Raw genomic sequence first — 14,902 nt, forward strand, 5'->3', positions numbered from 1 at the left:
ATATTACTCACAAGCCTGATTTTACTGTGTGTTTTGCTAACTGGTGAGAGATTCCTGTGACAGTCCAAAAGACAGGCTGGAAAGGACCTTTCCAATTTTGCCTTGTTTTCTCAGTTTCTAACCAGAAGTTCCTCTGGTAGAAAAGGAACACTGTCAGCTTACAGAGTTGCTCACCTTCAAAAGAGCCCACCCTGTTACCAGTTAAAGGAACAGGAACTCCACAGGTGCAACAGAAGCTGGACAAGGCCCCTGGAGTGTGAGCTCAGGAGAGAAGGGAGGGCAAGGAGACAGATTCCCCGCACTCACAAAAGAAACAAAAGCACACTTCATTTAAAACCAACTTTTTCCACTCACATTTATTTTTACTAAAAAGTCTTCACAAACAAGTACCTTGCTGCTCCTCTCCAATTCAGTGGGATTGCTGCAAGTACTCCATGGCACGTGACTCTGAGGAATCAGAGAAAGTGTCCCACAACTCAGTCATATTTCCATAGGAAAAGCTGACTCATAACTTCCGTCATCCTTGAAATGCTGATGTGGGTTTGCAAGAAGCACCCGAATGACAAGTCCCAGGGCTGCAGCCCTTGAGGGCTGACACAGCTGCCCAGCTCTAGCAGAGGAGAAGGCCCTCCTTTGCTGCCAGGCGCTGCCGATGGATCTTATCCTGCTGTAGCTCCTCGTGGTTTGGATGCCAGAGTTTCATGACAATTCTCTCGATGTTTAGAGCATAGACAGTGTGTGCAGGAATAACTTCTTTGTGCACCTGGAAATAGATGTCAGAAAACAAGTTTCATGCTTTCATCCACATTTCCTTACGTTGCCCAGGGAATAACCCCCCTCTACCACAGGATGCTGCGAGTGCCAGCCCTGCAGAGTGGGAATGCAGGCTGTCTCACACGGAGAGCTGCTTCCTGCCAGCACTGCCACACCAGCCACCACAGCACAACCACCTGTTACACCACTTTGGAAGGGAGTAGCATGATAAGGAAATCATTGTTTTGCTCTTGGGATGACAAGCAGTAATTTGTCATCAAGCCCTTGGAAACAACAATTCCATCTGACTAAACACGAGATGAATGTTTGATTACGGCTCTGTGGTCTGTCTTTACAGCTGTGAGACAAAATGCCAAGGCCTGTTCACAACAGCAGAGATCATCAAGGGGAACTTCTCACAGCGAATTTTAGAAATCCAAAGCAGTCTCAATGACCCCAGAGCTGCCAGAGCAGGAGGGAACCACGGGCATAAATCTCCACTGAAGATTCACGTAGTCTACCTCAGATATGGTTAGAGTGACCATAGCAGGAGCCTGCATGCCAGGACCAAATATTCCTCTAAGTACCCAGGTAGAACACGAGGAATAAGAAGGGAAATGCCAGGCAAGTTATTTCGCTGTGCAGCACTGTCACAATCTGTCTAGATCAGTTCTGATATAATCACTGCAGTCTTGGCAGAGGATGAGTTCACCCTTCCTGCATAGCTGTGAGACAAGGATCTCCTCATCAGCCCTCTGACCAGGGGGAGCAGAACAGGCATTAAACCATGAGCTGACTGTGTTACCCGAACAAATCAAAGGCAAAGAATTGTAAATCTGAGAGGGAAAGAGGAGAAATGAGCTCACCTGTAAGGCCTCGAAAAGGTCGTACATGTTAACTGGTGGGAGGGAGGTTGGCAGGGTGTCCCCAGAGCAGGCCAGGAGCAGGGCTGCCTGCTGCTCAGCATCGTCAGGAGGGGGCTGCGGGGCCAGGCTCTGACCAGCCGAGGGTGTCACACTGCTGGGAGGGCTGAGGGCAGAGCAGCAGGAAAACGTTCCAGTCACCAAAACAGCACCAGCATTGGGAACCACGCAGCGGGGGCCTAGCCTCAGGGCTTGTTTTTCTGTATCAGTTGACTAAAACCACGTGTACATAAAATTCTTTCAGCTCTAACAGAAATTCCAGTTTATTAGAAGCAGCACAGACTGATCCTCAACATGCCTCAGCCCTGCTTAACTGATCTCAATTGTGCAACTTTTGTTTTGTTGTGCACAGTAGTTTTTACCCAGCATAAAAATTAAGGCACGCACAACATTAAATTGAAGCACTGGCTGTTAGGCAGAGTTGTTTGCAGTGTTTTAATCAAACTTGAAAACACTCGTGACCTCCTGTCAACTGTTGGAAGCTGCCACAGACAAACACAACTGCCTTCTCATACACACACATGCTGTCAGATGCACAGCACAAGCTGTTCAACACTGAGGCTCCAAACACAATGACCCTGAAGCTCTGCTAACTGGAAAGTCACGCCAAAGAACCATAAATACATTTGGATGCAGGAATGACAGGATGGCAGTGTCCTGCAGGTTCTCACTGACATTTCAATCCCATGGCACAACAGCTGTGCCCCCGCCAAAGGCAGGGCTCTTCTGCCCAGGGGCAGTCTCCTGAGAGCAGCAGAAACTGCTGCTGAAAACTCTGTTACTAAAGCTTCCAAAAAGCAATAATAAATAAACTGATGGACAAGTACAGGTAAGGAAGAGAGACCTAACACCATCTTAAAGTCTGCTGCTGAGAAATCCCCCTATTCTCCCTCCCTGTTTAGCTGTACAGTCCTGTATGCCAATACCTTTCTAGTGTGTGAAAGCTAAACCCCATTAACACATCCTACTAAGTAAAAAAAGAAACTGAACCAAGGAGTAACTTCAGGACTGGCAAAATCCGTTTAAATTAGCTCCTTACCACTCAATTAAATTGTTATAAGCAACAACACTGTTCTTCAGATACGGCTGAGGGTTGACATTGCTTCCAAAGGCGTACTTGAAATGGCCGTCCCTCAGACGATAGGCTTTCCGCCTGGAGATCACGGATGTCAGAATGTCCTTGAGATGGTTCTGCAACAGAAGACAATCTTATTGCATGTGCTGATTGATTCACTCGTGGCTAGAAGTGCCTCACCAACTAGCAAGACAGAAACAGTGCTGCTATGACCACAGGGACCTAAAGATGGAAGGGAACCAGTATGTGGACAGGTTACAGTATGTTTGTGGGAGTACTGTAAGCGTCAGCCTGTGAACTGTACTTTAATACGTGATGTGCTGCTTCAAATGTCAAAGGGGTTTCTTAAATGCCAGGTAATTCCCAACCTCTGATTCCTCTGATAAAAGGTTAAAATTTCATAATTTGACACTAGGTGTTACACTTGAACTGAAATACAGGCCCTGAAACAACAGTGAAAAGCCACTCACACTCAGGCTTGTTCAGTTGCCTGGAAAGTGCTGAAGAAGCAACCGTCTGAAGAAACAAGCAGACAACTTCTTAATTTGGGCCTCACTCCCAGAGAGGGAATTTGGGTTGGCCTCCACATCCCACGTGCAGAAAACCATTCACACACCAACGCTCCAAGTAGTGGCTGTATCATTCCTGGGACAGGCCAAGCGATGCAGCACTGATGGCCAAGACCAACAGGCGCTTCACCTGCAGGTATCACCCAATCCTGTCGCTTCACGGCCAGGCCAGACACTTGCGCCTGCAATGGATTACTTTTTATAAAACTGTTCAAACTGGCACTCCCATTCTGTCCCTTCTTTTAAGTGACAGGAACAGCACTTTCCAAAACAGCTACTTAGGCACGCCTGGAGTTCTTCACACGTGCAAGCACTTCAAAATTAACACTTGCAGGCAGAAGTCCAAGACTTCTAGGACACCACAAATCTGGAAGCCTTTTGATCCTCACCTAACTCTGAGGCAAACAGGCAATTAAAGAACAATCAGAGAAGGAGGTTTTCTCCCCACATTGAGGTACACCCTCCCCCTACCACCAAACTGCAAAGAGAGCCTTGGGCTGCAGCTGTCAGACCACAACTGCTGCCCTGCCAAGCCCGGTCTCACCTCCACAGCAAAAACAACTGCAGTCACTGCCTCCTCTGTGACATTGTCCAGCCCGTGCTCGTAGGCAGTCACAATCATCCTTCCTTCTAACTGCCCACGTGTGGGAAGCATCATGGTGTGGGAACACAGCTTCAAATCGTCGTCCTCCTGAGGATCCTTTGCCACAAACTGCTGGGCTCCTGACAGCGGGTTCTGGGGCTGGAACCGGTGCTGTCATGGACACAACGTTAAAGCATAAGATAATATTCATTCAGACCCTTTGGTTCATCAAGGGGACATCCCTTCTCCAGTCAGAAAGCACACAGCTATAAAAATGTACTGCAGAGTGATACTACTTCCCAGAACACCCTCCGAACCCCCACTGATTTGTGACTGAAGAGGTTTCTAAGTCAGTGTTTGTATCCTGTAATTAAACAGACTGTGAACTTGTCCAGCAGCACTCCAAACCACCTAAACTTTTTATATCCTCAACATACTGCAACAAGAAATTCTACAGTGTAAAAACACAAGACATGAACAGGCACCTACCCTAGTCTGCTCTGCACCTCCCATCTGCTAGATTCATTTGACTCTCCTGGAAGTCACAAAAATGTGGTCAGCCACTGTCCTTGTCTCTTTTCATGCTATCCAGGCCGGTAACTGGACTTTCACATCTCTCAGACACCTTCTATCCTGAAGTGTTTTCACCTATTTAGTAATTTCTCGTACAAAAGGGTATATTTTTACATAATAACAATACAGTTTCCATCAAGATTAAAAACCACGATCCTAGATTTGTGTGATTGACTCTTACATCCTCTAAAGCTTTAAATTTAGCCCAATTCCAGTTCTGAAATTCATAATCTAGTTTCCCTATGCACTTTCACTAAGCAGAGCTATGTTACTAAGCAGCCACTGATTCTGAGATGGATTATGACTACTTTTCAGAACTGACTCTGTTATTTAGGGAAAAAACCCACCACAGAACAGGAATTCATACCACAAGGTGGCAACCCCCATTTCCCAGGCCACATGTATTCCAGAATAAATCCCTTGCTGCATTGTGTCTCAAGCTCTGAATGCCTGTGGTGGCTCCTTAGTCAAAAGCAGATGGGAATAATTGATCCTTGAGCCCAGATACGCACTTGGCCTCAACCCTCAAGGGAAAAAGGCTTATCATGCACTCTCCACAACTCCTGTTGCTCTGCTTTCCAAGCTACAATTCCAGTGGGGCTCTGGAATGGAGACTGCAACAAGGGGCACCAGGACAAACCCATACTTTAAATATGAGCAATGAATATACAGCAAAACAGATCTCTCACCTCTTAGTTTCAGGGGAGAAAGGCAGGCTGCTCTAGTCAAAGGACAGTGTGGCATTTAACTCAGAGTGAAAAACCAATCCACCCACTACTGATGTGAAAGCAGGTTTCCCTCCCCATAATTCTGAAGACTTACGCTTTCATTACAGGAAAGCCACATGCCCAAAAGGACCTTCAAATGGTAAGCAACTGTCAAGAGGAATGTGGTCTGGGAGAGCAGAAGGCAACTGGAATGAACCTGTGGCCATTCACAACTGTTATTCTGACCAGTAAGGGAAACATTAGGAAATATCACGGCACTTCCAAGTTCACACCACTTAGGAATTCCACTAGTAACAGACAAGCCTGTTCATCATAACATACACTTAATATAGTAGTTAGTGCCAAGCATTCCTGAACGCGTATAAACACACACTAGAAATCTGCTGTATCATTGGGGTATTGAGTAAATACGTTCCACATCCCTCTGGAACACTAGCCTCTGAAGCACACATACACAGTGCCTAATTATAGTCCCTAGAAAGGCAGTATGTGCCCAACTCACCTCTCTCATAGGAACAGGAGGTTTCATCTGCTCACTTTTCTCCCCTATTCCCACCCCCTTCCTTTTTTTACAACAGCACTGTCATACATCCAACCGCAATCCAGCTGAATAAACTAGCAATAAAAACCTGGGGGTTGGAGTCTTTTCTGCTTGTTCATGTTTTCTGCTTGCCAGAGAGCTGAACCAGATCAGATGTGCTCAGTTATCCAATAAATCTGGCTCAGTAAGAGACAGACAGTCTTCCTTTCAACACACTTTTCATTCAGTTTGAACCACCTTATCAAACGCTGCCTGTTGAAGACAATGCCCCATCCCAAATCTGTCACACCTCCACTCTGGTCCGGCAGCACAGAAACAGCAGAACAGACTGCAAAGTGAACTGCATCTTGTGCATTTCTGCTCCACCCACCACACGACGGCACCTTTGCAAGGCATTTTCCACCCTGAAACAACTCGACCTTCTACAAACATTCCACCCAACAACTATCTTCCAACATTTTGGACAGCAGAGCTAATCACAGAATTCTGCCTGACTGCTTGAATAAATAGGAAATCACTCGCTTTAAGAATTCAGCAGATGAGTAAAGAGAACCACAGGCACTTACATCAAACTTCTGGCGAACTGAAGAAATCTTTTTCTTTCCCTTGGGTTTTCCAGGTTTAGTTGCAGAACCACCTGGCCATGGCAGAGATCCAGCACCTTCTACAAATTGAAAAGAAAAAAAAAATCCACTCTATTGACGATGCTGATTTAGGACCAGGACAAAACTGCCCACACAGAAAAAACCTTAAGATTTGGCCTCTAGCTAAGCCTCAAATCAAAATCAACAGCCAGAAGGAAGGTCTTCTGGGGGGAGAACACTTCTAGCACCACTTCTCTTCAGTTGTCAGCTCTCTGCTAGCTTTGACTCACTCATGACCCATCACTTAGGTAGAAATTTCTGTCCACATACCACACAGAACCCATGTCGGAAGGAGAGGGATAAACACAGCCTCCAAGGAAAGCCAAAAGGAAGGAATAAGCTATTTATTCAATCAGCAAGATAATAAAGAGCTTTCCAGGAGGAGGATTCTCTTCCCACCAGCTCCCGGATCATGTCAGATGTTAACCATCTGGATTGAGCAGGCCAGCTCCCCAGTTCTCTATCTGCTTCAGCAGGCTTTGCCATGGACCCTTATTAATCATCACAGCTGATTGTTCTGTTACACTGAACACCATTACAGGAAGAACTGCACAGGCCAGTGAGCCCAGGAGCAGGATGACAGCAATGTGACCAGTGAGCTTGTGACTGAACAAAACTGGCAAAGAGCTGAAAAAGAGATTACTGTTTAGTACCGATAAATAAATAAATAAATAAATAAATAAATAAATAAATAAATAAATTCGGTCACGTCACCTTGAAGGGACTGTTCCAAAGCCCACCATATGCTGTCTGACAGCTACACCTACAGTAGGCCAAACCACATCCTGATAATCACACAGCTCCTGGCAAGGACAGCCGAGCAAAGTGCCAGCTGACAGAGTCTGTGAGCAATTAATTCCTTCAGGAACACCGGGGTTTAAAGAGAGTGTTGTACTGGATGTGCGTGCACTTGCTGACAGCGAACAAGTGCAACTCAGAGACTGGAGAGCCCTCTCGTGGCTACAGAGGAAGTGTCTGCTTTGTCTCTCCAGTATCCTCCTCCCTTGGTTTTGCACCGCGAGGGAGCACTCTTTTCCTCTGGAGCAGAGCTTGCCCTGTGCCAAGTCCCTGTTTGCCTTCAGGTAGCTTGGACAACTCTGCTCCTCAGTGCTTCAGTCACCTGCGAAGTGGATGCCAGAACTCTGCTGCCAGGCTGTGCTGACAGTTCTGGTTCTTTCCTGCTACCATAGCTCACACCAGCCTGTGTGATTACCCCCAGCTCTCCCAACTATGCCTAATTTGATGTAATCAGGAATTCATAAATACAGTCATACTACAGTGCTGTTTATAAGCAATGAGGTTGGCTAGAAGTCCTTGGCTATGGGGAGCTTCCCACACTCACGGCTGGAGAACAAGCACAGCGTTCTCTACCACGAAAAAAAAAAAATTAACACATGACTTTAGGGATCTGACTAAGCTAGAGCACTCAGGTAAAGTTTTTGAATGGTCAGCTGCTAAGAAGGGATTAGAAACAACCTACACACACAGAGATGGCACATTCTCCCTATACAAAAAAAAGTTTACCAAGAAGTTTAGCTACATCCTATCAGATGGGTAAAAATTACTAGCCTACAAACACTGTTGTCAAAATCCACTGGTCAATCATAAGAAATTAAAGGTTACAAATAAAACCTCTCCAAAAATCATAAAGCTGGTGTTACTACTCATCACCACATCACAGCTGAGGCCCCAATGAGGGACAAGTGAAAGCACCATGGACAATCATCTCAAGGACCACACTTGCCCGTCATCAAGATCTTGGGGCTTAAATCTTATGATTTATCAAAATAATGCTATTGCTCTCAGAAGATGATTTGTTCTTTTCAGGTGAGTTCTTTCTTTCTCCTCTTCTCCTCCATAGCAGCTCAGATCCCTTCCAGCCAGGGGAGATTAGATGTGTTAAGGACAGACACTGAAATTACCTGTCCCATTCCAGAGGTTTCAATAAAAGCACACCTCTAGCTCACAATGTCACCCCACCCCAGACCCTTCCTCCTTGTCAGAAGCCTCACAGCTCCTTCACGGCATCACTTGTGACAGTATTCTCTGCTGTGTGACCAGGGAAAGTGCAACAGATGGAGATGGAAATAGCAAACATCATTTTATCCATCAGCATATTACAGATTAATAGTTGACAGTCATGTCTGAATTTAAAGTAATAAAAAAAAAAAATACAGTAGTTTTTATACTAATTGGCAACTAAATGTTAGGCTTTCACAGCAGATCTGAAAGATGCAACTAGTTGATACTCAACCTGCACATTTAACAAGAATTTAGCCAGGCTAAGTTTAGAGCAATGAGATACAATCTCCTATTTCCCACTATAATGAGCCCAGAGCAGAATTTTTTTGGCTCCTTTTCCAGGTTTTCATATTAGCAAGCCTGACTTGCACTAGATGAAGAAAGCAAAATTTCCCTGTAGCATTCTAAGAAAACCAGTACTTGCCTTCCTGACCACAAATGACAGGCTGGACTGGCTAAGGCATGAAACTTCAGAGATATCAGCAGCTTTTATTTAGCCTTGCAAGCAAAGAAATCAGACCTCAACAAGCCACAGCGATGGCTGCTGCTCTGCCTTCACAGATCAGCAACAGATAAGGATGTGTTTCTAAGAGCTGCCTCATCTGCACAACACCATCACAATGGCAACAGCCAGTCCAGAGCGTGTCAGATTTTCCCAATGCGCTGCACCAGCACGAGAAAAGGACAATGATACAGAGAAAGTCACTACAAAGAAAAGCAGCCCGGCCCAGGCAATGTGCATTTCCCACCCTTGTTCATTTGATCTTCAGCTCTGTGGGGATGGGGGTGGGGGGGGTGGGGGGGGGTGTTTGTCTGTTTTAATCTTGCAAGGACAAGGGTTTGGTTAAATATTCTGCTGACCCTCCTCTGCCAACAACTCACACTCCCATTTTCTTCCTTTTTCTCCCTTTCTAGCTCTCTGGAGAGAAGTAGAAAACCAAGGAACCTGTTCCACCTCACAGCAGAAAGCCCTTCAAGCAAAGTCTGTGAGCAGGCCTGATACAATAAAATGGTCCTGTTATTCCAGCACAAGTTCTAAGTCACTGAACTATCTCCTTTTCGTTGGCTCCAGATTAATGGTAAATAAATTAAATCCTTCCATCATTAACTCAAGCGCTTGCAATTGTCTCAATTTTATTGTTAACATTTAGCTAAGAAAAGAAGTATCAGTTCAAAGCAAGATATGCATTAACTCAAGAAACCTTGTTAACCTGAGTGCTTGCAACTGTGCAACAAACAAGACAAACTTAGTGAGCAAGTCCATGCAACCTCAAGAAAGGATTTGAACTGGAATTCCTCTTGGTGGAAATTTTTTGGGGGAGAAAAGCCCCAATGTGCTGATTCAGGCTGAGATAAAGTTAATTTTTTCCATAGCAGCTTGTATGGGGCTGCGTTTTGGATTTGTGCTGAGAACACTGTTGATAACACAGGGATGTTTTTGTTACTGCTGTGCAGGACTTGCACAGAGCCAAGGTCTGTTGTGCCTCTCACACCACCCCACCAGCCAGGAGGCTGGGGGTGCACAAGAAGTTGGGAAGGGACACAGCCAGGAGAGCTGATCCCAACTGATCCAAGGGATATTCCACTCCATATGGCACCATGCCCAGCATATAAAGCTGGGGGGAGTGGAAGGAAGTGGGGGGACATTCAGAGTGACGGCATTTGTGTTCCCAAGTCACTGATACCTGTGATGGAGCCCAGATGTGCTGGAGATGGGTGAACATCTGCCTGCCCATGGGCAGGGGTGAATGAATTCCATGATTTGCTTTGCTGGCATGCATGGCTTTTGCTTTACCTATTAAACTCCCTTTATCTCAACGAGTTTTCTCGCTTTTACCCTCCCCATTTTCTCCCCAACCCACCAGTGGGAGCGAGAGGCTCTGTGGGGCTGAGATGCTGGGGTTACACCACAACACCCAGATATAAAAGGTCAGAAAAGCACTTCTGAAAATACTGGTACGAGAAGAATACCAAAGAAAACAATTTTCTTTGGTACTGGTATTCCCCCCAATACTGGGGAGTGGGCCACCCACTCAGGCTGGTATAGCCAACTAACATCACCATCAAGGCACTCTAGTTTCGGATAGCATGTTTCTGAGAAATTCCTCTCTTCAGGCACTTTCACAGCTTCTCACCTATGCTACCTATGGCTTGGCGCCACTCCAGCATTTATGGGTGTCATCATAAACGTGGCTGCCAGAGGGAACACCACCACCCATTTTTCAAAAGGGCAGAGGAGTCAAATTTAGGGTAGCTCAGGATCCTGCTGTGTCCTCACTGGAAGCCTGGCAGGAACTTAAAGCAACTGGACATCCTTCACACCAGAAGGGCACTTCCTCTCCACCACCAAGTCCTAAACATCCCGTGCCACACAAGCTGTGGAACTGGGAGTTGAAGTCTGCATGACCACCAGCCAAAGCAGACGAGAAAGGAAAATGCAAAGTGTCCTCAGGATCACATTCACCAAGTGCTCCCCTAAATCCCAGGTGGAACCACTACTAGAAGAGGCAGTAAAACTGGCATCAGGTGGGTTTGTTAGCATGGCTCAACAGACATTATAACTGCTCCCTAAAAATACCTTCCCCAAGGTTTCCTATTCCAAATGCCACAATATCAAGTGTACTTTTAACACTGACTACATGATTATTTCTTTAATACAAAACAGCATTTTAAGGATGGTTCTTTCCCTTTGTCTCTCTCACACGAAGGTGGAAAGTACATGCATCAGCAACCCTTGTGATGGCGTGCCAAGTGCATCAAACACACCTCTTTCAAGCTACTTGTTTCCATGAATCATGACGTAAACACCTTCTACCCAAAAGACATCAGTGGAGATAAAAACCTGTTAGCTTTCCATTCTCATATGGACAAAAAAAAAAAAAAAAATGGAGAGGGAAAAAACAAACAAACCACAACACAAAACCAGCGGGTGTCAGACTGGTATCTAGGGGAAGAAGAAATCTAGACATTAACACCACTTGTACTGCACCTTCCTGGGCTTGCATGTAAAATCCACTGACAGCTGACAGGCGGGGAAAGTTTGCCTGTAATAGATCTACCAGTCAGTGGCCCAGAGAGAGGTGTCTCAGTACAGATTAGGTCCCAAATAGCTGGAAAACGCTGCACTGATCCGAGGAGAGCAAAATAGAGGTTCTAGAAGGGATTGTTAGCTCCAGAGCACTAAACCGTGTCTTTAAGAACACCCACAAACTATTAAACTGACTTATTTCGAGCTGCCTTGTGCAATCTGTGGACACAGAGCCAACCTACTATATATAATGCTATAATGCCAACCAAAGCCTGCCTGAAAGCCCTGGAGGTGACCAGCCCTCAGGAAGGATCCTGGCCAGCCGGCACACCATTACATGCTGTCACCAACCTGCTGAACCAGTACAAAGGGGGTTCTTCAAGGGCTCCTGAAAAGAGAAAGCTGCAATGGGACAAGAGGAAAAGACCTCCTAAAGGCTTGAAGTTAAAAAGGGTCTAGCAGAAAATAATGAGCATCTGGAAGCCACTTGTGGAGCAGCACTGTGCTTTGTGCTGGGGCTCCTACCTTGAACACATTCCTAAAAGGCCTTGAAAAAGGGGACACCTGGGAGAGTTTGCTGACAAATCCTGACCAGAGAGCTGCAAAAGAGCTGCCATGACTAATTGTCTGGATAAAGAAACAAGGGTTATTCAGTACAGTTAAGCACAGAGTATGCACACAGGAATAAACAACCTCAACCTCAGACAATGGGTTCTGACTTGACCACTGCCACTCAGAAATAAGACCTCTGAGTTATGATCTCTACCCCAACACTCACAGCAGCTCAGCACTGACATCAGAGAATGCAAGCACTCTTTCCCTCCCCCTCCTCATTTAACTCAGCTACTTCAATCACTCTCGTGCTTTCTTTCTATAATCCAGCTGCAAGCATTCTAAGACAAAAGCAAGGAGCACCAAGATTTAGACACAAGCCTTCTGATTTACACGAGTGGAGACCCCCAAAGGGAACAGGTCTGGGACTCACAAGGTGTTCGCAAAGTGCAATCAAGAACAGAGGAAGTTTGGAGGTGGGGGAGATTAGCATTTAATTAGTACAGATGGTGCTAATAATTAAGGACCAGCTGTCCATAATTTTTTCCATTTTTCCTTCGTCTAGCTACAACAGGTATCATAGCAACTAGTAATCTCTCTTCTCAAAAAACTCATCTTGAAGGTCTCAGGCCATGAGAGCTGTAACAATTTTCTCTCTGTTACTACACAGTAGTTTCGTATCTTGAATTGCAGTTCAATTGCCCCGCTATCACATCTCTGGGTTGAGAATTCTTTTGAACACCAAACAAAACCTTGCAGCCTTGAGGACAGCCATTCTAGACCCTTACAAAGTTAATATGTTATTCTAGATGCTTACAGAGTTAGAACGTTAACCATCTGCAGAAGGTTGGGTTAATTTGCCATAGCTCAGTCAGGGCTCAGTGTAAGCATTTTTGTATCAGATAAGTACTTTGGAATCGAGATCAGTCACGAATATGCGGCTCTCCAAAACTATATCCCCAGCAATGAGAAGAACAAAGTTCAGAGAGAGGAAGCAGTAAGCAAAGCAGATCAAAGAGAATGCTGCACCTCCCTTTACTCTTCAGTTCACAGCAGACACCCAATCCCGAAATCATACCAGTTTATCTCAGGCAGCCATCCAGCGTCAGCTCTAACCAAGCACACACAGCTTAGTCATGAAAGCACCTCTGCTGAAATCTGCTGGATCACTACTTTGCTACCCTTTTGCCTGTGTGGCAAAAACCCCAGGAATATTAAGGCTCAGAAAATCAGGTTACTCCGTACCATCCCACCAAACACACACAGGGCACACTGAGTGTTTAATGAGGCTTTTCGACACTTACCTGGTGCAGAAACCAGGATCTGGCATCGGGTAAGAATAGCCAGGAGGAAATCGTTGTGGGAGTGGACTGCGTAGAGAGAGACAGCTCATTAGCAGCACATCAGTGCCCAGAGGCACCCCCTCAAAGCCATCCTAAAGTACCTCCCTAAGCTTCTCCACACCTGTGTGTTTTTGAGTTTTTTTCTGCTGGACCCAGAATCTGCTACCAACAAAAATGCTACTGATACTACACACAGCATGGCAACAACTGGGTGGCTTCTCAGTGTTCCACACGCACAAACCCAGTGCTCCAGCACACTGCATGAAACATCTGGTGCGTTCAGCCGGTCAGAGGAGGAGCAGCTGTCCCTCCTGCAATGCAGACACCTGGCTGCAGGGCTGTTGGTTTTGCTGGAAAATCCACCGGGAAGAGCCAGCCCCAGGAAGCTCAAGTCAAGTCAAATAAGTTCTAGATAAAAGGCAGCTTCCTTGCAGAGGGTTACTGAAGCAGAGTAGTTATGCACTAGAAAAAGTGAAGGCAAACTTAACAGGCAGGATCAGAAGTTACAGGATCCTCTTTGGAGGCTGAGCATCCCAAACTCGTACCCTTCCCTGCAGAGAACATGAATGTGGAAGCCAGGACACCCCCCACAATGACTTCAGCAATGCCCCCCCAATGCTTGCAGAACTGTGCATAGGCGAGGATGAAGGAATCTGACCCTTTGGCACTCCCACCTGCTGCCCCTAAAGGCCAGGGAGGACCTGCCAGCTGCAAACTCACCCAGGTGGGATTCCCTGCCACACTTCAGCCACACCACCAGTTTGGTCCCAACCAAAGGGAAAGTACAGAAAGGACTCGGACTCCACAGTGATATTAAAAAGTGGATTTTTAGTTGGTGGAACACCTTTTTTTTACCTTTTCACCATATTTACATAAGGCCAAATTGCCTGTCAGTACCAGGCCACTTCCCCATGCAGGCCAGGGCACCTCCAGCTTTTCAATGCCACTGCCACCGGAGCCCTGGCCATTCCCCTGCCAGCACGTTCCCTATTCGGGAAGCATCGTGCCGCAGGCAGGAGCTCCCCCGGGCCCGGCAGGGAAATAAACACCAGCGGGCTTCTCACCGTTATCCTGCGTGAGGAGCCGGCGCGCTTCCAGGTCAAACTCCTCTTTGCTGATCTTCTGTTTGAACCAGAGCTTCAGGTTGGCCCAGTACCTGGGGAAGAGCAGGGGAATCACACCATCAACTGGCCCGGAAAAGACCACCGACTCCAACCTAGGAGCGAACAGCCGCCACACCTCCCAGAGGACGGCTCCGAGTGCCATTCCTCAAGCACCTCCAGGGAAGGCGCAGGCCCAGGCGGAATAAGCGCTGATCCCAGCCCCGCGAGCGCCGGCGTTCCGCACGGCCGGCAGGGGCCGCGCAGCGCACACCTCCGACCCAGCCCGGCGGGGCCCGCGGCCGCAGCTCCCCCGCAACCCCCCACCGCCGCCCGGGGGGGCACTCACTGCTTCACGTTCTCGCCCAGCGCCTCGCTCAGGCTCTTCTTGGCCGCCTCCAGCTCGCTCACGTAGGTCGCCATGGCCGCCCCGGGCCGTCACGTGCCCGCCGCTCACGTGGCCCGGGG

General features: G+C 46.9%; 1 protein-coding gene across 3 annotated transcripts; it reads right to left on the bottom strand.

Moving 5' to 3' along the window:
• Nucleotides 1–329: 329 nt before the first annotated feature.
• TADA1 (transcriptional adaptor 1) lies at nucleotides 330–14,896 on the bottom strand. 3 transcript variants are annotated; one of them, XM_027896578.1, is made up of 8 exons: nucleotides 14,784–14,896; nucleotides 14,399–14,490; nucleotides 13,296–13,361; nucleotides 6,312–6,409; nucleotides 3,865–4,074; nucleotides 2,716–2,867; nucleotides 1,620–1,782; nucleotides 330–763 (listed from the first exon to the last, which is right to left on the bottom strand). In XM_027896578.1, exons 1-8 carry the CDS (start codon nucleotides 14,855–14,857, stop codon nucleotides 611–613), a joined length of 1,008 nt encoding a protein of 335 aa, XP_027752379.1. In that variant the 5' UTR covers nucleotides 14,858–14,896; the 3' UTR covers nucleotides 330–610. The 3 variants fall into 3 exon arrangements, with proteins under 3 accessions (XP_027752379.1, XP_027752377.1, XP_027752380.1); XM_027896576.1 differs by lacking the exon at nucleotides 330–763 and having other exon boundaries at nucleotides 770–1,782; XM_027896579.1 differs by lacking the exons at nucleotides 330–763; nucleotides 1,620–1,782; nucleotides 2,716–2,867 and adding an exon at nucleotides 2,882–3,502.
• Nucleotides 14,897–14,902: the final 6 nt, after the last annotated feature.

The sequence above is a fragment of the Empidonax traillii genome, unplaced genomic scaffold, assembly GCF_003031625.1.
Source record: "Empidonax traillii isolate 1590-97213 ecotype Southwest subspecies unplaced genomic scaffold, ASM303162v1 scaffold502:size815047, whole genome shotgun sequence".
Taxonomy (NCBI): Eukaryota; Metazoa; Chordata; class Aves; order Passeriformes; family Tyrannidae; genus Empidonax; species Empidonax traillii.

Excerpts from the sequence above, each read along its gene's own strand:
- TADA1 (XM_027896576.1), bottom strand. The coding sequence starts at position 14,857 with ATGGCGACCTACGTGAGCGAGCTGGAGGCGGCCAAGAAGAGCCTGAGC. Across the intron at positions 6,410-13,295 it reads GATCCTGGTTTCTGCACCAG|AAGGTGCTGGATCTCTGCCA; the intron begins GTAAGTGTCGAA and ends TTCAATTTGTAG. Across the intron at positions 1,783-2,715 it reads TATAACAATTTAATTGAGTG|CCCTCCCAGCAGTGTGACAC; the intron begins GTAAGGAGCTAA and ends CTCTGCCCTCAG.